The sequence below is a fragment of the Oxyura jamaicensis genome, chromosome 4 (genome assembly GCF_011077185.1).
Source record: "Oxyura jamaicensis isolate SHBP4307 breed ruddy duck chromosome 4, BPBGC_Ojam_1.0, whole genome shotgun sequence".
Classification (NCBI taxonomy): Eukaryota; Metazoa; Chordata; class Aves; order Anseriformes; family Anatidae; genus Oxyura; species Oxyura jamaicensis.
In genome coordinates, this window is record NC_048896.1 from 72,201,972 (window position 1) to 72,223,008 (window position 21,037).

Sequence of the window (21,037 nt, forward strand, 5' to 3'; positions counted from 1 at the left end):
TCTGGGTCTTACCTCAAGGGTTTGGTTATGGCCAGTTTGGAAATGTCCGCTTAAAAATACAGACTTTCCACGAGAGATGGGACGTGGGGATTCGGTGTGTCCTGGATGAAGTATACCTCCAGCTTACGTTTCACGAGTGGCACAAGAGCGGCAGATCCCAGGTCATAGTAGAAACATTTTCTTAAGCAGTGAAGGGAAGGAGCAATTTAACTAATGGATTTAATAATTACACCTTTCAACCATTCTTCTCATTCTTAAACATTTCAGCTATTATTGGCCTTGAAACCACAGACACTTTGCCTGTTTTATCTTGTCAAATATCTGTAGAGGAAAGTTATGTCAACAACGCTCTCGGGTGTTTCTTTGAGAGCAAAGTGTTTTATAGCAGAAGTGTGGTCCCATAAAAAAATCACCATATCGTGGGATTTTGTTACTGCTGCCCGTTAACACCGTCCTTGAGCATTTTCAGGTTTAATTAGGGCAGCTCTACCCAGCAAGGTGACCTGGGGCGGCTCTGGCCGTCAGAGGCAGGATCGCTGCCCGAAAGCCCCGTGCCGGCGGTGGGCCCCATCTCAGGTGCAGCCATGGAGGTGAAAGTGCCCTTTTACTATTTGAGTGTGTTTGGTTACGGTGGGTGGTTTCACCACAGGGTTGCAAAGTTCATACCAGGAGTTACACTTGTTTTTCTGTGCTTCAGAAAGAGCTCTGTATGGAGGTGGCTCTAGGACTGCATATAACAGGTTTGGTGGAGTAAACGCTGAGAGGGGGCGTCGGGCCCCTCCTGTTTCCTCCATTGAGGAAGCATGTCTTATTTTGGCAGCAGAGCACTTTTGTTTGTGCTGCTTAAAACCAGAACGAACTTGGGAATGGTGTTTCTGATATAACGGCAGCCACTGAGACGAAAGCTCAGCTGAAGGAGGCTTGCAGCCTCACTCCTAGAGAAGGAGCAGGCAGGAGGCCACCCGTGGACAGGAGGAGCCCGGGCGATAGGGTGAGGTGAGGCAAGGCTGGAGTTCCTGAAGGCGTGAGCAAATCTGCACTCAGCCACGGGGACAAAGTGCACTGTGCCAGGAGGGAGGACTGTGCTTCTGGCTCTGGATGCTCCTCTCAGCCTCCCCACTGCCCCAGTGTCAGAGGACAGGTGTCTGGGCCTGTTATTAGCCCTTAGCCCCAAACCGGCTTTGAACGGGACCTTGTCACATCCTCTTTTTAACATAAGAAGTCCAGGATATCCTGGCAGTGATACCCAGGTAGAAAGCTCATCTGCTTAACACTTAGACTTCTTCAGTAATGATTCCTTCACTATGGATGGCAGCACAGACTTTGTCTAATCCATAAAAAGACACATTTTGTAATGCTGGCAATGAATCAGCATTCTCTGGCATGTCAGCTGTGAATGTGTACCAGAACACAATGGAAGAGGCAGGAGTTAATGGATGCAGTGTACGCCCCTGCAGCTTGTTCAGTCTCCTTTTCTCATCAAAATTCTTCCTCCATGTTACTGGAAGACAGAAAAATAAATTTGTCTTCCTGAAGGAAAATGTCAGTTTCCTTATCTGATTACCTCTTTTTATAAATGATTTCCAAGTGGTGTGTAATGTCTTATTTTCAGTAAGACATTGAGAACTGAAATAGATAAGTGTATGCCCTAACCAGAGACAACACCTGTGAGCTGAAGGAAAAGCTCTTTCTCTAAATATTCCTATGATCCACTGTGAGCTGTACAGGAGAAAGCAACTGCTGGAAGAGAGGAAATGGTGCCTATATCTGCTAACCACACGCATTTTCGTAGGTCTGGAAGCCTCCCTTCATCCTGCCAGTATGAGTTTGGAGGTCTTTATCCTCCCTCTTGTGAACATGTGCGACAAGAAAGTCTCAGAGGGAAAGAACGAGAATATTATGTGTTGGGAACCTCTCAGACACCCAAACTGGCTGGCACATGGTTGGCTTGTGCTGGCTAGACACCCCCACTAGCCACAGGATGTGGTCACTGGCTGCCCCTCCATCCCATGGGCTTGCAGTGACTGTGGAGCAAACACTACTGCCCTGTGCCTCTGTCCTCAAGTCCTCCAGTACCTTCAGCCTCTTGAGACCTGCAGCACTAAAATCCACTATCTGCAACTTCTTAAGTGTAGCAATTTGCTGTTCTACCCACTGATCTCACTGGGTGGTTCAGTGAGCTCCTTGGTACTGCAGAAAGGCCCTCGTCTACCTCCTGTGAAATCTCATCTGCTTCTCCAGAGCAGGAGCCGTGCTGTAAAACCAATTCAGCAGGCTTTTAAAGAACACCTTCCATTGTTTTCCCCTGAATTTGCTCAATGCTAGCAATCAGACAAATGATTCAAGCCAGCACTGATGCCAAGGGGACTGGTCTCACCAGCACGTGTGTGTGGTGTGGCCACATAGAGGTTCGGGGCAGCGTTAGCCAAGAGTGCACAGGGGTGGCTGTGGGAAGCATGGAGTGGGACCTTAAATTGGCGGTTCACAATGTTTGTGGAAAAGTGGTGCAAAACGTTGGTCTCAAACAGCCACGTTGGGCTAGGGAGAGCTGAATCTTCTTCCCTTTGAGTGTTTTATTTGCCAAGGGACCAAAAAGCAATCAACAAATTAATCTCCCTTGTAGATATGTCTGTCCAGAACCCAACCTGTATTTATTTTATTAGAAAGCAAACATCCTACAGAATTGTAATGGTTGTGGCTATATAAAAATTCTTTGGGTTTTTCTGGTTTCCTTCTTTATTTTTTAACATCCTAATTTAAATCCATTACACTCAATGGTTTTATTCAGTATCCATCTTCTTCAATTTTGGAACTTAAAGCCTGCTTTCAGGCTGAAATGAAAGCAAAAAAATGTGCATGGGGAAACTGAGCTTCCCCTCCAGGGAGATCCTCTGTGCTGACTTGGATTGCGGGGCAGCAAAGGGTTTGCTAAAATGAAACACAAACTTTGTATGGCAACAGTTAAGGTTGTCAGGGCAACTCTGGCTGCCCACGAACCAGAGAAGCCTGAGATTAAAGCACAAAAGGCTAAAGCCCACCGTGTCCTTGGCCACCTGCACAGCTCTGCAGGACTCTGGTGAGCAGGTCCCCAGCGGAACTCTACCTCCAGCCCCAGCTCTCAGTGCCCACGCAGCACCTTGTCCCAGCAGCAGCAGGATGTAGGACTGCTGCTCTCCGTGAACCTGGCAGGCTCGTGTGGGATGACGTTGCATTTAGGAGCACCTCCAGGACTGCAGGTTTGCTCTGGAAAAGCTCCCGGTTAAAATCAGAGCCAGTTTTCCCCCTGGTGGAACTCCACCTCCAGGGCTGTGACGTTGTCTTCTGCAGGTAGGGGCATGGGAGGTGGCTGGGGCTGGCAGGGCAGGAGAGGAGTCTGCCTTTGAGAGGGCGTTTTCTGGGAATACTCCATGATGTGGCAAGATAAGGGCCAGAGCACTGACGTGGCTTACACACTGATACAGCTTCAGCCGTAAAGAACCTTGAAAATTGTTACCTTTGAGTACTTGCCTGGGTGCCTGAACACCTCTGAAAACCTCTTGAGACCATATAGTAAAAGCTGTTTTGAAATGCATAATTTTATGTTGTGTACTATCCATCCACAGAGAAAAAAAAAAAAAAAAAAAAGGAGAGAGAAAGAATTTTGTTACACAAAACAAGGGGCTGTACATTCTCTGAACAAGCTTAGCAATTTTTGGTCTGCACCAGCTTTAAGTCAGGAAATTGAGAACTGTGCTGTATTAACTCACATTTTATAAGAGCAGGTGTAAAATAGCATGTTATTCATTTAAATAAAGTGATGTTGCCTCTTTAAACATTCAAATAGGCAATAAAATGGTTTTACAAACATGTGAGAACCTGTTTCACCAAATACAAAAAGGTTTTGTTAAAAAGAGAAGTAAAAGAAAGAAAATGAAAAGAGAAAAATGAAAAAAAAAAAAAAAAAGGTGTCAGTGTTAATGTTATGAGATCCTATATTTTGTGTATGTTTCATGGCTGAGGTGGGGCTTATATGCAAATATACTGACAAACTCTAAACATTTTTGAAATCAGAGACCTTGCAGGCCAGTCATAAATTTATGTGTCCTTTTGGTGAAATATTTTAGCTGGCACATTCCCTTCTCATTCTAGTACAATCTCTCAGTAGTCTTTGAAGACCAAATGTGACCATAAAAGCCAACCCACTGCTCCCTTCTCCTTTAATTCTCTCATGTCTGCACCATCACAGGATGCCATGCTGCCAACCTGAATACCTCCTGACAGCCTGTTCCCTAGTATGCTCATCAAAACCACTAACTCTTATCCAGATAATGACCCTCCCCAGCTAAATGATACGTCTGTGATCAACCTCTGGATCTCCCAAAGCATTTGGGTTTGATCTTTGGAAAAATCCCAGAAAGCACTAACAATGCTTTATTAGAGTTTTTCATTGTGTGGAGCCCACCTATTTAGCAGAAGCAAGAGCTTGCATCTGTTTCTAGAAGAGACAGGTGAGAGGAAGCTTACAATCTCCTTGAAAGCCTTTTCTGCACCAGGGAGCAGGTTCCTACCCATTAGCACATTCCAGTGCATCTCAGCTTTTCTTCAAACATCCAGCCTTTTCTCTCACTGTATTCAACAGAACAATTATTTAGGAAAGGCCTTTCACATGTAATCCCACTACAGGCAAGAACAAGAGGAAATGGAAGATCTATAGGAAACCAGCATGGACTGGACCAGATCTCTGCACTGTTCCCATACACATCTCTTGGGATTTGACCCCTGCTTAGCTGTCAATCATCAAAAAGAGGAAATAATTACATATTTGTGGTAGTATTGTAGTGGAGGGTGACTCTTCATGATTGCAGTCAATATGCACCTTAGGAGAGATGTGTATCTTTTCTTACTGCAGTTCAGGGATGCTCTATGAGTACAGTACAGTAAGGCCTCACCGAGCCATCTTTTCTCCAAGCTAAACCACAGCTGCTCCTCATAAGACTTGTTCTTTAGGATGATGCTGGCGTCCTTATAAAGAGGCATATGAAAATTTGTATAATCAATACGAACACTGTACGAGAAACCAAAGGGAAGTAGGTGTCTAATGCCGGGGAAAGCTGGAATACACACATACGAAAGCTTGCAGAATTCTGCCCAACTTTCTAAGTTCCCTCTAAAAACACAGCTTGCAAGACAAAATAATGTATTTTTGATTTCTGCCATTGGGAATGCAAACACATCGTAACATCATGCAACAACTTGATCTGCTGATGTTCATTATTTTAAACAATAATGGGGCCTATCCTGGAAACAAACAACAAACTGGAGCTAAAAGTGAAAGTACAAAATGAAAGCCAAGAGTTTGAGCCACCTTCCTATGTGTTCCCGATCCACATGGTATGTTGAAGAGCCTTCTAAAAATGAGTACTCTGCATACAAGCTCATCGGCTTGTTAGCAGCAGAGCTTTCTCATTCCACTTTGACCAGGCCACTCTTCCCTGTGCATTCAAATATGTGCATGATAGGTGAGCTGATAGGATTCGTGTTATAATGCTTACAGTTAAAGGTTAAGAATAGCTTGTTTTCCAACAGAAAAAAATGCAAAGTGGAGAGAAGGATACTGATTTAAAATAATAATTAATCTGGTTGGTGAGAGTTTTGTGAGCTTATACCAACTAAAAACCATTTATACTCCCTTCCCTATAGAGATAAATGAGATAGAAGGATGGACCTGATTTTGGTAGAATCTCCTAGATTTTAACCCCAGATTTGAGACTGGTTCTTTCTATAGTCTTGGGCAAACCGCTGTATTTCCATGCTGTGGCTTCCCTGCCTGCAGAGCAGTGCCTGCTTCTCTGCAGCCTTCTCATGACTAATGAGTTAATGTTTGCAGAGAGGAATTCTGAAGATAAAAGACACGCACTAGATTTGGGCTGCAGGAGTTTTGGGACCAGGATCCGGGCTGCAGGTGTGTTTGCACAGCGCCTTACACACCGTGGCCACAGAGTTGTGGATAAACAGGTCTAAAAAGTTGGAGCAGGCTGCACACAATGACCATTTGGATTTGTGGTGTGAGTAGAGCAGCTACTCTTTCTATTCACTCTTATTCACACCACAGTGATGTTTCTTTTTCCAGAAATTCCCCTCAGAATTTCTCTCTCCAGCTTGGAGACTTCTAACTTTTTGAGCTGTTCTCTCTATACCCTCTGAATCCCCTATTCCTTTTTTCTGTTGACCATCATCTGAATCTGTAGTATAAGGGCATCTCCAAGTTTGCATGCCCAGATTAAGCCATTCTGAGGACAAGAACAAATCATTACCAAGAACCTTCTGATACAAGCTGACAATACTTTCTCCACAGAATCCATCCCTCATGCAGTCTGTCGTTGAGAGGTTAAGACATTTCTCCTTCCATGCAGGGATGTCATGTGTACCTGTGTGCTTCTTGGCTGGAGCTTTGGACCAAGCTTTACCTGGGCAAAAAAGAGACAGAAGAAAGGAATAGGAAACGGCACTTCCCATGTGGAAGCCCTTCCTAGAGCCAAGCTGAGTGGGGCCGTGAGCTGCCGGTGCTGTGCTCTTGCTCTTTGCCTTCCCGGCAGGCCGCCCTTTCCCCAGATTTGGTCGGCTCCCAAGGCATGCCCCACTCCCTCTCCTCCCGCCAGCCAGTTATGCTTGCTGCTTGCCAGACTGGCGAATCCATCATCCCAAGCGTGTTTTGGTTTGGTTCCTCCTCTTGACCGCTCGAGAAGGTGTGTTGTTTGCTTTGCCTAAGTGCTTCTGGGGCCTAATGTCCCGTTGTTATGTACAGACCATTTCTGCTGTCATGAATCATGTTTTACCACCCCTTTGCCTTTGCTTCTGCACCGGGCTTTTTTCTTCCAAGCAAACACATTTGAGTTCCGTGTTTGCAGCCGAAACAGCATGCGCCAGGTATTCAGCACAAGCTTCTCGCTCCAGGAGCCGCAGGCCATTTCTCTTCAAGCGTAAATGGGCCGAGCGCAGCCTTAAAATAATTTTTCCAGACACATACGAAGAAAAAGGTTTTACTGAAAACTTTGTGCCGTCAAGCAAAATATGCCCTTCTCTTATCTTATCTGTTGTGAGTAACTCAAGCTATTTGCACAACGCCTTGTGCTAGGAAGGAGTTGTTTGTACATGTTTCACTCCCTTTTCTGCAAGTTTTGAATTTTGAATGAAATCTTTCTGCTCAAATGCCCCCCCCCCCAAACTTTACTCCACCCGCAACGATGTTGAAGTTTCTTTTGCCTATTCTTCCCCTAAGGTTTGGCCCAACCCTCCCAAAATCCATTCGTTTCAGATGGTTTCCTATTAATTTTCAAGCCACCGTTGAGAGCTCTCAGCGTCTGGCAGCGCTCACATCCCCTTTCCCTTCTGTCCCACCCACTCGGCCTTGGCCCGAGAGCCCTTAACAAATGACTCCCGAGGAATTTACATGGCTAGTGCCTGCTGACCAATAAACCGATGCACAAACTCCATAACCGGGTCGCGCAGCTCATGCGATTAGGAAGGAAGGCTGCTCCGGTGAAGGCGTGAGCCCTCCTAACCCATCGCAGTTGGATCGCGGGACTGGGGCGGTAAGGGATATGCTGCTTGCTCCGTAAGGGCTTTCTGCATGGTTTTCCTTTAGCAGGTTGTTGGGACCGATCGTGTGTCAGCGGCAAGGTATCGGATTGGGGTTTTTCCCTCCTTTGGACAGGCTTAAAGGGTTGAATGAGAAGGAAGCAACTCCTGAGCTGGAGCTATGAGCTTAGTTTATGAATAACTACCAGAATCTACATGGCAACTCACACAGCAAATGTCGGAACCGTAAAACCAAAGTAATGATATGTCAGAAGAAAACAAATCAAATCAGGTTCCAGAGAGGTCCTTTCTATTAATTTAAATTAAAGAAGTGAAAGGTAGCCACTTACAGCTGTCATACCATATGATTTGTTTTCTATGGGGTTGTCTCTACCGTTGTCCTTTTGTGCTGTTATTTTGTTCTGTACTTATTTGAGAGATTGACACCAAAATGGAGCTTTTGAAGTGGGTTATCAGCCTTAAGTAGAGAATATGGGGCAGATAAATTGAAGGTGGCTAAGAAGTTTGAACAAGCAGAATATATATTAAAGTATTATTAATACACGTGAATTTGTGCAACTCATTCTGTGTATTGATTATTTGATTAAATTTTAGAAGAACAAAGTTCTGATATTATTCTATTCACTTTCTACTGAAGTAGCATGTGAAACTTTTAAGGCGGGTCTGTGACACAGGACACGTGACGTTAATCTGTTCATCCTTATTTATTTATTTGCTCATTTATTGCTTTATTGGGGTCAGTGCTGATAACAACAGCAGAGTTTGAACTTAAACCTGGAAAAAAAGCACTTGGCTATATGTATATATATATATATATTTTTTTTAAAGAAAGGGAAACAGTAAGGTTCAGGTGTGCTCCAGCTTAAACCAATGGCAAAATTGTTCATTCACATGAGGACCAGATAGAGCAGTTGTGTATCACAACATCCTGCCCTAAGATAGGTAGGACAGGAGCCATGTGCAAAGTGCTTCATCAAGCTTTGCACACCCAAGCCTGCCATGGGAGAGCTGGCACTCAGAGTGTGCAAAGGATGTCACAGGAAAACTTTACCGTCCTCCCTTGCATCTTTTCCAGTCATATACTTGCAGTTGAACTCCAAAGGCCTTTACACTCAGCACAGTCCACGGTGACCCATGTTGGTGTTGGCTGATGATGTTGATCCTAAGACCTTGCCAGGTGTCTGAAAGAGTTAAGAGAGATTTTTAATTAAATTAAGCTAACACCGTTAATCTAACAGGCCTGTTGGACTTGTCCTTTTTGCTCATCCAGACAAGTCTACCGAAACTTTGTTGTACTGCTGTTGGTTTGATTATTTTTCCATGGGTTTCTCATTAGCTTTGTACTGTATAACTGAGATTAGATAACATGTTGGATAAAAATATATAAAGTTAACGAAGGAGGAGGCATTTTGCTAGTCTGTTTAATCATTTCTATTACATTTTGTATTCCAGTTACAATCTTTGCTGAAGAATCAATAATGAAACAGATTATTTTTGTCTTCTCTCTTCAGCCTTTAATTTGAAAAAAAAAAAAAGAACAAAACAAACATACAAACAAAAAAAAACATACATTTAAAGTCAGCAGAAGGTGAATTTCAAATGACATGTGTCTCAAATCTCATTCTTTTTCTGAAACACACAGCAATTTCTTTTCCAAACCATGCGTATTTGCAACAGAGCTATAATTTCAGTAGATGTAAATTGTTTTGAATTAACTCAGAATTGCAAGGGTGCCTCCTGAGAGAGTCCCTGCCTTGGTTAAACATTTTTTTTTAATTTATAATATTAACCCTGGGCATGGGTAACGAGTACTGGAAATCTCTTCCTTGTACTTGTAAACCTTGTTTCTCAATTTCAACCCAAGGTTCAAAGTTTTGCACAAACTTCTTAGATCAGAGGTCAGGTGCAAATTGCTGCACTTTGCAGCTCCGTTCTGCCGATATGACAGAATTTCACAGCAAAGACGATTCCCTTTCATCCCCCTCTCCTCTGCACACGGGCAACGCCAGGCAGTTAAAAGCATGATATGTACAAGCCAGCCATTGGTACCTGGGTTTAATAAATAACTAACTGGGTTTCAGTGGTGCAAGGTGCATATTATAAAAGGGGTCAAATGTCAGTGCACAAAGAAAAAAAAAACATGCAGTCACTGACTAAGCCAAATGCTTTGAGTTTAATGTACTTTCAGTGGCGAATGTTCACATCCAGCTCTGTGGTTTGCTCCATGCTGATTTTCATTTCTGTGACCGGAGGGGAAGGGAACAAGTTGGGCCACTTTCAGCTTTCCTTTAAATCACTGCTGAAATCAGAGTGGCAGGCTGGGCCCCTCTCTTGTTGTTGCAGCATTCACGTGGTAAACACAAAACTGTGAGAACACAGCAATAAAAATAGCACAAAAGATTAGTGCAAACTGAAAAGTCTTAAGCTATTTAATTGTTATAAAATCAACTAAGCGAGTAGACTTTGTATGAACAAGCCGTGTGCACTGTGTTTCGTCCTGGGATCTCTGCAGGAGCTGGATGGTAAAAAACATAGATCAGAAAAGCTGAAAATGGAACTGCAGTTTACAAAACTTTTTAGATGTTCTTGGTTGCATTGTAGAGTGGAACATGTTGCAGTGATGCTAGCCTAGGTAGACAGACAGACACAGACAGTGTTCTACATTTTAGTAACAAAAAAAAATAACAACCATGCACACACCTATGCCTACACCTCAGAGTTCAGGAAAGCATTACACAGACATTTAAAGTGAGTGAATGACTTGGATCACACTCTTTTATAGATGTATATATAGGTGTTTTTTTCTCCTTGGAGACAAGAAGTGGAATAGGCTAATGCATGATTCCTGTATAGCAATTAATGGATGGTTCTACTTTTGTTTTTGCTTTTCAATTGTCAAAGATCCCTTTTACTGTGTTTCTGACAGCAAAATATTGCAAGCTCATAGTCCGCACAAGGTGAAATACTTCTTCCTTTCCTGGGAAGTATGCCTTTCAAAGCAGACAGTTGGTGAGGAGGACACACTTATCTGTACCAGAATCTCTGCAGAGAACACTGGTTAATTGCTTTAATGGTAAACAGACTCGGCAAAAAGTTTCCCATCAAGTCTAGCTCATCTACTATAGGAAACACTTGTTATATATGAAGTGATTATGTTGCACTTTATTTATAAGTCACATATATTCCTGTTTGACAGCAGTAATAATAGGCTTTGTGGACTAGATTGAAATATGGGAATCTGGGGTGAAGGGAAGGGTTGTGTTTCCTGATTGGGAAAGCTGATAATAGTGATTACACAACCCATCTCTCATCTTCTCAGCTTTCCTCAACATGTGGCTTCAATGTCTTGCAGGATAGTAACTTCAGGCTTAGCCAGCAACTGGTCCTATTGAAATATCAGAGAGTTGTATAATTATTTTGAGTTGGACTGGCTGAAACACAGAGCTGGGGCAAACTGTACAACACACAGGTTACACAACTTGTTGGGACAAAGTTCTGAATGACTTGCAGCAAAGTGTATTATACAATACAGGAGGAGACTGGGTTTCTCTTACCCAAACTTTCTTCAGAAGTGGCTCAAACTGAGAGGGTTGACTTTGCACAGCAGTAGATCAAAAGCACTCAGCGAACATGTGCTTCATTGCCGGAATGCATATTGCAGAAACAGGGAAAATAAAAATTGTTTGGGTAAGATGCTGTAGGTACTGGTGGTGTTTTGGCGTATTAGTAACTTTTTTTCATCAGCATTGCTTCATTCTTACCTTGTAAAAATTGTATATACATGAACAGAGTTTGTGCTTGTGATCATAAAAAAACAATGGCAAGAAGCACAGCCCAGGCTCAGGAAAGTTTTCTCATTTTATTATTTCGGTTATCATTATTAAAACTTAGATTCTTTTGCTTGAATACTACTTTTACAGTTTTTAGGCCAGGAGGTCAGATGGTTGTGTGGCCTTCATCCTGTGAATGTTCACAGTTGTGCTTTGATAGTTCTGATGGATAATGCAAGTGGAACATCTGACAGCCTTTGTAGGATTGCTCTCCAAATTAAATATGCCTTAGAAGGATGCACAAAGGGTTGGTAACCCAGCAGACAAGAATCTGGCATAATACGAGCTTATTTTATAGAAGAATTGTAATTTCAGTTCCATTTGTTTATTGTGTATAAAATTTCTGTGACATAAGATTAATATGACCACAGGAAGTGGTATAATATGGCTAAGAGAATAAGGTCTGTCACAGTTAACTGTTCCTAATGATAGTGATTAAAACAAGAAGTTTAACCTTCAAATCCTATTCTGACGTTGTAACCAATTGTTGGCTCTACAAATTTAGTGTTCAACTCTCTCACTAACGTTGAAGTTCTAATCTGGGCAATTCCAGCATGCTAACTTACAGAATAATTTCGGGTGTTTTCCTCCTAAGGAGCAATAAATTAAATAACAGGTTTACAATAACTTTGCTATCATTTTTAACCAAATACATTGCCTTTGATTGGTGCCTGGGGGATATATCCAGTCCCCGCAAGACTTTTAAGGCAGGGTTTTCAGTAGTACTCATCAGTATCTTAAATATAACCCTATTGAAGCCATTAGAGTCCTCCAAATGACATCGGGGAGTGGTACTAGATGCTGAGTACTCTTGGAAATGTCACACTTATTTTTTTGTTAATTTAAATTGTGTTCTTTTTGGATGTTCCAATAGGAAACAGGACCGGCCACAAACAACACAATAAAAAAAAAAATGAAACCAACAGCTTTTAGTGTGTTTTAAATGAAACCAATCACTGCTAACATGTTTGGGCCACGGAGGACAAATTTAAGCAACTGAGAATAGTGCATGGACCCCTGCTTGGCTGTAGCTCCATGCTGAAAATGGCTTCTCATGCCCAGAAAGTTAACCTGCTCCATGCCAGGAAAACACATACTGGCCAGAATAAATTCAAAGTTTAAGCTTGAAGTACAAACTCTTCCACCTAAATCAGTGGCCAGACCCCTGCTGATAAGAACCAGATCAGATCAGGATCTCCGCTGTCACCATTAGCAGAAGTGGGAAAGTCAACAGCCAGTCTAGGGATTTAGTAGGTCAGAAAATCCTGCTGTCCTGGAAAACTTTATGTGTGAAGGAAAAGCTCAGTCCAGAAAAGAGGTGTCCTCAGAACATATTTAGGAGCTCTTCTCATCCAACAGACCATTCCTCATATAATCACAAAGTCTCTAGTGTTTCCTGGTGCTGTGCTGTGATACTGTACCCTAATCCTCCCTGGCCTTGCTTCTCCCCTTACCAATCTTCAGAAGAGAGATGCTGACAAGGCCCTCTGACATGGCTCAGTGATATCAGTCACTTCTGTCACCTCCCTGACTCCTCTGTCTCTGCAGAGACCCCCAAAGCTCTGTAACCTCTGTTCAGCCAGTTTTCTCTCCTCGTTGTCTCTCTCTGCCTTGAGTGCAGCACTTCTCCTGGGCAGGGAGCCGCTGCTGTACCTGTTCATGTCTGAGCATACAAGGGAGGTGATGTGGTGCAGCAAACGCTGCTGCATGTGCATCTCCTTGGGTCCCACACGTCACCGGAGCCGAAAGGTGCCTCCCTGGTGACCCCACCATGACTTGGGCAGGTCTGATTGCCGCAACGCAGGCACACACATAACTGTGGGAATGTGCAGCGCTGTAGCAGTGCCAACAGCAGGATAACTCACACGGCAGACGTGTCCTTGTCAATACCTGGCACAGGGCTGATCCACGAGATTACTCTCCCAAGCTGCTCACCACAAGCTGCTCATCAAGTGAACCACTTTCTCCAGAGTTCTGCCTAAGCGACCCAGACTTGGAAAAGCCACCTTTTCAAGGCTTTTAAGCTAGCCTGGGGCAACCTTTCCACCCCACTCAGCTGCAGGTAAAGCGGTGTGTCTGACACACTGCAGACAGTTGTCATGGCCCGTTGGCCTCAAGTGTTTCTTTTTTGTTGTTAAATGTCCCTCATCCATCATCCATCCCTCTGCTGAACAAAGACTTTTTCCCTAGTGATCCCCCCCTTCCTGTAGGAATGACTTAAAGAAAATATCCCTGACCAAAAGGCCGCGCTGAAATGCTGCACCCCCTCTTGCACGACGCAGCACAAGATTCAGCTTCAGATGTTTGCATTTCGTGAGCGAGAGCAGGTAGGGATCCCAGCTCTGGGATCCAACTCCTGCTGCCCTCTGTTGAAAACCATGTTGAGGAATACCGTTTGATGGTTTAAATGTAAACTAATTTGGAGTCAGGCAAGTGAAACAACATTTGAGCCACTATGTTATTTCTGATCGTTGGCCCTTTCATTTTCTGTTCAGCTGGTAAATCTGTAAAGAGGCAAACTGTTCTCAGCAAGAGCATTTCTGTGGATACCCAATGTCTATCGTAAAGTTACACAGTCATTATTAGTAAGCTGTTGTTGTTATGTGTATTCTATGCAGGTAAAGTTGCCATTAGAAGAGTCAACTTAAAGACCTTTAACTGCAGCAGTGCTTCTAGAGCTGCTACTGCAGGCCAGCAGCAGGATTACTGTTTGCCCTTATTATTGCAACCAAAAAAAAGTAGGAAGGTCACATTTAAAACAGTAGCTGGTATTTCACTCTGTCAACACAGTGTATTTAGTTAAAACGTTGGTGACTGACCTTCCCTCTGCAGCGGCAGGAGCTTGCGGCTTGCGGTTCCTGAGGCAGGCAGGTCGGTGTGCTTCCATGAGGGCATGCAGTGTAATCTCAGTGGGAATTTGTACAGTCCAAAGTGCCCCGAACTGTCATCAGGAGGATGGCTGGCACAGAATTTGGGGCTGTCCCCAGAGAGGTGTCTGCTGCAGTGCCGGCTGGTGGGGTGCAGGTGCCCCCGTGCATCCACGTGAATCTCTGCCCCTTTTTCCTTCTCCCCAGCCTGCTTCTGGGGAAAGGTCTGTTTGGGATGCTACATGCACTGCCTAGGCCGATTGCAGAGCAGATGCCAAAGTTGTCTGGAGCCCACGGGTGTCCCTGGGAGCTCCTGCTGCCTGCTGTGGGGCCAGCACCCGTGCCATGCAACCGCTGGCCCGCAGAAGGACACATGATGCCACCAAATCTATGCAAAACTGGAGGGATGAACTAATGCAAACATGAGTAAAACCCTTTATAGGGAACAAGAGTGGAGCTGACAAGCAATTGCAGCCACAAGGACACCAGCTGTGGCCCTGTGTTTGCAAAAGCCTCTTTTATCATAGATGGATCAACAGAGGTGCAGGTGGATGCATAACTTCACGGGGCGATGCTGAGCACTGTACAAGACCAGAGATAAGATGCTATAGGGACTGCCTTTTTTTTTTTTTTAGGCAATCCTCTTTGCTTCAGCAAACAATGAAGCTTTCTGGGAAAGCAGGTGGGATTGCCTTACTTTGTACCATGCAATTATTTCTCTTTTTGTATTTCTCTGTCTCGTCGGTACATAACTGGCCTTTTTTTATGCCTGCCTACCGCGTTCCAGATGTAGAAGTCACTCTCCTTACTGCTCCTTGTGTCTGCAGACCCAGGGTCATGTTTTTTGAAGGCAGTTGGGTTTCTTCAGCCTCAAACCAGCAACTCAGGCCACCAGCACAGGCAAAAGGCAACTCTTCTTAGCCATGGGAAAGAGAAAAATGTATGGAAGAGAGAGGACAGCTCTTGCTCCCAGTGGGGGCAGAGGAAGGGTGGCAGGGGAGACTTATTTTCTTCCCCTCCCAACAGCAGCCAGCTCTTCTGCAACCCCTTGGGCATCGCCTTCCAGCTGGGGCCCCGAGCTACCTTCATCCTGGCACACGAGACACCAGCTCTCGGCCCCGCATTGTTGTTAATCAAGGCGTGGTGTTTTGATTTAATAAAAGGTCTGCCGTGGTGAATCAGCCTGCTCACAGTGTGCTTTAGGTCAGTCCCTGCCAATGTAGTAGGTTTCCCATTTGATAGTCTGAGCTGTGAGGGAAAAAAAAAAATGTTAAAAAGAAGGTAATTAATGTTTAGGGCAAGAACTATTTGCACATGCCTGATTGGCAGCTGGTTTCATAAGCAGGAGGAAGTGAAATTTGAATGGTTTTAGTGAAACGTGTACATCTGAGAGCTCACCTGCAAGTGAAAGAGAGGCCTTGAAGCAGAGACACTAATACCAGAAGGCTTGCACGTCTCTTGATATGCTGGCAGAAGTTAGCATCCACCTAATGGGGTGTTGAGAAATCCAGCCGTGAGAAAAAAAATAAAAAAGTCAGTCTCGTTTCAGTCTGGATAATTATTCATTTAAAACTTGGTCATCTCCAAATCTCCAAAGTACAACCTTTCTGATCAGTAATTAATATTTATGCCTGTCTCTATTTTATGAAACTTTACCATAGAGATCAGGTGTACTTTCCTCTTCGGAGGCTAGAAACCAAGCTCTGATATTTCACAAGACACTGCATTTTAACGTAAAACTTCTGCATCTGCTCTTGGCACGGATCACACCTCAGGGATGCACTGAAATCAGCTGGGCTTTATTAAGACTGCTGGACTCATGGTGTTAGCTCCTGGGCCTTGTACACCTCCAAATGCGTGCTAGTAAGTTTTCATGACTAGGTTACTGCAGACTGAAAGAATGCATCAGTAGTGTTGAACACTTCAGAAATAGGTAATTTTGAAAACAGTTTTCTCAAGAATGATTGCTTTTCCATGTGGATAGGTTAGGCTGTGCCGGCAGTCCTTCAGTAATGCAGTAACAGGAGGAGGGAGCTCTCAGACCAGACATCCTGCATTTTTTCTCATCAAAATGGGTGATATCTGAGCCTAGTGAAGGTGGTGATTGTGTCACCTGGCTGTGACTGCTATCAAGTGCATATTTATCTACATAAAGTAGGCCTTCATAGGCTGTGAAGCTGCACAGAAAAAAAAAAAAAAAAATGCATGTGATCATGAATCTTGACTCCCAATAAATTACAGAATGATAAAAGGCATTTTAGGTTCATGACATTTTTTTTTTACTACAGTACAGTAATGTTTGCAGCTAAGGTGGCCATCAGCACTGAGCAGCAGCTTCAGGTACAGCTTCTGATTCTAGAAATCATCTTAGTGACTGGGAGTCCTGGTGCAATGCGAAGTGCTGGAGAACAAGCCAGTTCATGGACAGCCACTGGCAGCCCCAGCCAAATTTTACCAGTTGGTTTTGTTGGGCAGGGGAAGCTTTGCTCCTTCTCTCCTCTCTCCCGGTGACCATCTGCAGCTTTCTAGGCTGTAGTCCCAGAGCCTGAGCCCTGCAGATAACAGAATACAGAGACTTTTATTTTGTAAGCTGACCTAAAACTGATGGTAATGACTCATTTTTAAACTTACCTAAACCTGGGACAATAAGTAATTCACTTGCCAACAGGTGGCCCGTGTAAAGGTAATGATTATTCCCCAGTAAAGTGTCTGTTTAACAAGTTTAACACCTTCAGGAACAAACTGTCAAAAGAAAATGAAACTGTTTTTCTCCACTTTAATTTCTTCAAATAATTCCCAGAAGTAAAATTGAAATGTCTGACTCTGACACATTAAAAAGGGGGAACATTTAAATCTCAGAGAAACAGTTTTGTAAACAACATTTTAAAACAAGACGTTATCAAAACTGATGCACACTCATGAAAGATCTGGCTCTGAAAGAAATTATGTTTTCTGAAGCAAAAATACTGCCTGGGCATCACCATCACTATTAGTGCCCCTCCATCTTCTCTGCCTCCCCCTCTACCCTCCATTTTTGAAATGAAAATGGCTGCGCCACGCCAGAAGCACCAGTGTGGAATACCTATGGCCCAAACACACCAGCTGGATCAGGCCCTTCCACAGACCAAGGCTCAGAGAGTATGATTTCCTAATCCCAAATGCATTTGAGACCTTCCTGCCTGGTAACCAATGTGCCAAAAATGTTCAAACATTGCAATAAATGGTAAATATCAGAGCCTTCATGGGGCTGTGACTACTACGCAAATAAATAAATCTGGCTGAAGTTTCGTCCTTTATTGGAAAACAAACTGCCAAACACAGACTGTGAGAGGTGGGGGCTTGCAGAATTTCCTACAGGAGACAGTGCCCCATGACAGTTCCACCAACAGAAATGCACATCATGGCTAATTAATCAGAGATGATGCAAAGGCTGAAGGAGTTGTAAATATCAGTGAGGAGAGACCACCTCTGTGGCATTCAGTAGGTAGGATCTACTTAAAGGGTAGCTGGGATATGGCCTTGGTGAGACAGAGAAGTGGGGAGAAGACAGAAGGGTGGTCTTCATCTCTGTGTAAAGGAAGGGTGAAAAAATGCTGAAAGTCTAGAGAACTGTGGAAAGAGACACAAAAATGATTCTGGTGGAAAAATGACTGATTGTGAAGGAATTAAAGAGTTCAGCATGCAAAAAGAAGACAGAGTTAGGGCTCGATGACACAACTTACGTATTACAAGGTAAAAACAGAGGTATTGAAAGACTTTTTACTCAGAAAGGTTTAATGTAATGCTAGCTGGAAGTAAAAGGCAGACAAATCTCATGAGAAACAGCATACACTTGCTTGTCAGAGAGAATGATTAACAAACAACCCATAAAGGGAAGTGCTAGGGTTTGCAGCAATTTGATGCCTTAAAATCAAGGATTTCCTGGATGTCCTTCTGGAAGATGTGATTTACTCAAATAAATGTTATAGGACTCAATGTGCCAATAATAATAAAATGTAATGGTCCATGCCATCCACAATCACTCATATTAAATGGTCTGATGGTCATTTCCAGCTTTAAAAGTTAGTAAATTAACTACTCTGAGTCCCAAAGTGTCTTCTTTTAATTGTGCTTGGAGATGGATCCCACTGCCTTGCAGTTGTAGCAGGTGGCATTTTAAACCTCCTCCTGTATTTCTGCATTTCCTGCCCTCTCTCTGGGTTTGAATGAAGATAGAGATTTCAGAGATTTACCTTTCCATTGCTGGCTCACAGGGTTGTACTGGCCAATTGCTCTCAAGAACTCTGCCTGTAATAAAGGAGTGATTCTACTCAGCTTTTGTGAAGCTCTGGTGTAACAAGGAAAGAGAAAAATACACCAGACACTATACAACCAGCAGCAGGCTACTCAGAAGCTTGCCAGATTGTACTTTTCACAAGAGAATGAGAATCGTTTCCCCCGATGCTAAAATGTATTTATTATTTTCCACTTGACTGTTCCTGCGAAGGCCTAGAGGAGCCAAGGAATGGTACTGAATGGCTGCTTCTTATCCACTTGTTTGGTGTGGCTCTTTCAGCTGCTTTTCTGCAGCCTTGTTCCCTGTTTGAAAAAATGAGCTTGCAAAACAACTGCAGGAGGCCAGAAGAGAAGGGTGGCATTCTGGTGGTAGCTAACACCTTCTAACGAGTGTCCTGCTTCTTCCTGTGTCCAGGTTTTATCGGGCTTTGAATGAGTTTGACATCATGACCGCTGAGGACTCCGCTGCAAGGATGAGCAACGATTCCTCCAACGTGGCTGCCACGAAAGTCCCCGAAGGCGTAGCCGGTGCGCCCAACGAGGCGGCTCTGCTGGCGCTGATGGAGCGCACCGGATACAGCATGATCCAGGAGAACGGGCAACGCAAGTACGGCGGCCCTCCTCCCGGCTGGGAGGGCCTGCACCCTCCGCGCGGCTGCGAGGTCTTCGTGGGCAAAATCCCCCGTGATGTCTATGAAGACGAGCTTGTCCCCGTGTTCGAGTCCGTCGGCCGCATCTATGAAATGCGCCTGATGATGGACTTTGACGGGAAAAACCGTGGCTATGCCTTTGTGATGTACACGCAGAAGCACGAGGCAAAGAGGGCCGTCAGGGAGCTGAACAACTACGAGATCCGCCCCGGCAGGCTGCTGGGTGTGTGCTGCAGCGTGGACAACTGCCGGCTCTTCATCGGAGGCATTCCCAAAATGAAGAAGAGAGAGGAAATCCTGGAGGAGATCGCCAAGGTGACGGAAGGCGTGCTGGATGTCATCGTATATGCGAGCGCTGCAGACAAGATGAAGAACAGAGGCTTCGCCTTTGTGGAGTACGAGAGCCACCGAGCGGCGGCGATGGCCAGGAGGAAGCTCATGCCAGGAAGGATCCAGCTGTGGGGACACCAAATTGCTGTTGACTGGGCAGAACCAGAGATCGACGTGGATGAAGATGTCATGGAGACTGTTAAAATCCTCTATGTGAGGAACTTAATGATTGAGACCACAGAGGACACCATTAAAAAGGTCTTTGGGCAGTTTAACCCCGGCTGTGTAGAGCGGGTGAAAAAAATACGTGATTACGCCTTTGTGCACTTTACAACCAGGGAGGATGCCATCCACGCCATGAACAACCTCAATGGTGTCGAACTGGAAGGCTCATGCCTGGAGGTTACCTTGGCCAAGCCGGTGGACAAGGAGCAGTACACTCGCTACCAGAAAGCAGCGAAAGGAGGGGCCGCAGCAACACCTGAAGTAGCTCAGCAACCTAATTATGTTTACTCTTGCGATCCGTACACACTAGCGTATTATGGATATCCGTACAATGCCCTGATTGGGCCCAACAGAGATTACTTTGTGAAAGGTTAGTAAGCACAATTAGGGGAAGTGATGGGCAGGCTTGATCTCAGGCTGGCATGACCCAAGGTCTGCCTGAGCCAAAGGACAGCTGGTGCTTGGCACCTTTTTCTTAAACACTCTTTTATAAGTCTTTTTATCCTATGTTCCATCTCATTTAAAGTTATGACTATGCAGAGTGTGTTTATCTAGAGATAATTGCTAAAGTACATGCCAGTTTGAAGGAGGCATCAAAACTATGCTAAAAGAATGAGTGAACAGACCAAGCATGGGGTGAAGGAGAGAGGGATCTGGTTTTTATTAGCATTGTACTGTCTGGGTAAATGGACAGTCCAAGGACTTCAGCTTCTGATGCCTCCTCCTGAACAGCTGCATCCTGAGTATTAGAGATCATGGCAAAGGATGCTCCCTCTGCCTTCTCCTAGAGATGTGGGTCTGGTGAGAGCCACACAACAGATCTGGTCATCCAAAGGGAGGGCTGTCGGGGAAAGCTGTTGGAAACTCTCCGGGTGTCATCTGCCCTCTGCATCAATATGACAGCAAGTGCTGTGTCCTTCATAATGTCTGTTAAGAACTATTAGCAGAAGGAATAACATGAGTGCAGACAAATTCTTTTATTATGTATGCTTTAATTAGTTATGGATTACAACCATTAAAAATTAACTGAAAATCAGTTATTCATAAAAAAAAATAAATAACAGCTATAACTGGTATAATAATTACAATTATCCTATACTTACAGGAATTATAGTTTCCTGAAACTTAATGTGCATTTCCATACAATGGGCAGTTTATCATGAATGTATTATTTAGGCACCCACATAAAACAATAAATATTTTTAACTGTAGCTGATCAAGAATTACAGCCTCGGCTCAATTTCCAGATCTGTACTTGTAATGAACCACAGATGAGCTAAGC

The 21,037-nt window shown here is 44.1% G+C and overlaps 1 protein-coding gene across 8 annotated transcripts in view; it reads left to right on the top strand.

Annotated features, from left to right (window-relative positions):
- RBM47 (RNA binding motif protein 47) overlaps window positions 1-21,037 on the top strand; it is a 76,929-nt gene that overhangs the window by 48,634 nt on the left and 7,258 nt on the right. For 7 of the 8 annotated variants that reach the window (XM_035325378.1, XM_035325377.1, XM_035325379.1 and 4 more), the window contains one exon: window positions 18,966-20,125. In XM_035325378.1, coding sequence (XP_035181269.1) covers window positions 18,966-20,125 — 1,160 coding nt within the window. Of the gene's footprint in view, window positions 1-7,447; window positions 7,572-18,965; window positions 20,126-21,037 lie in introns of those variants that run through there. The other variant, XM_035325384.1, reaches the window with a different exon arrangement.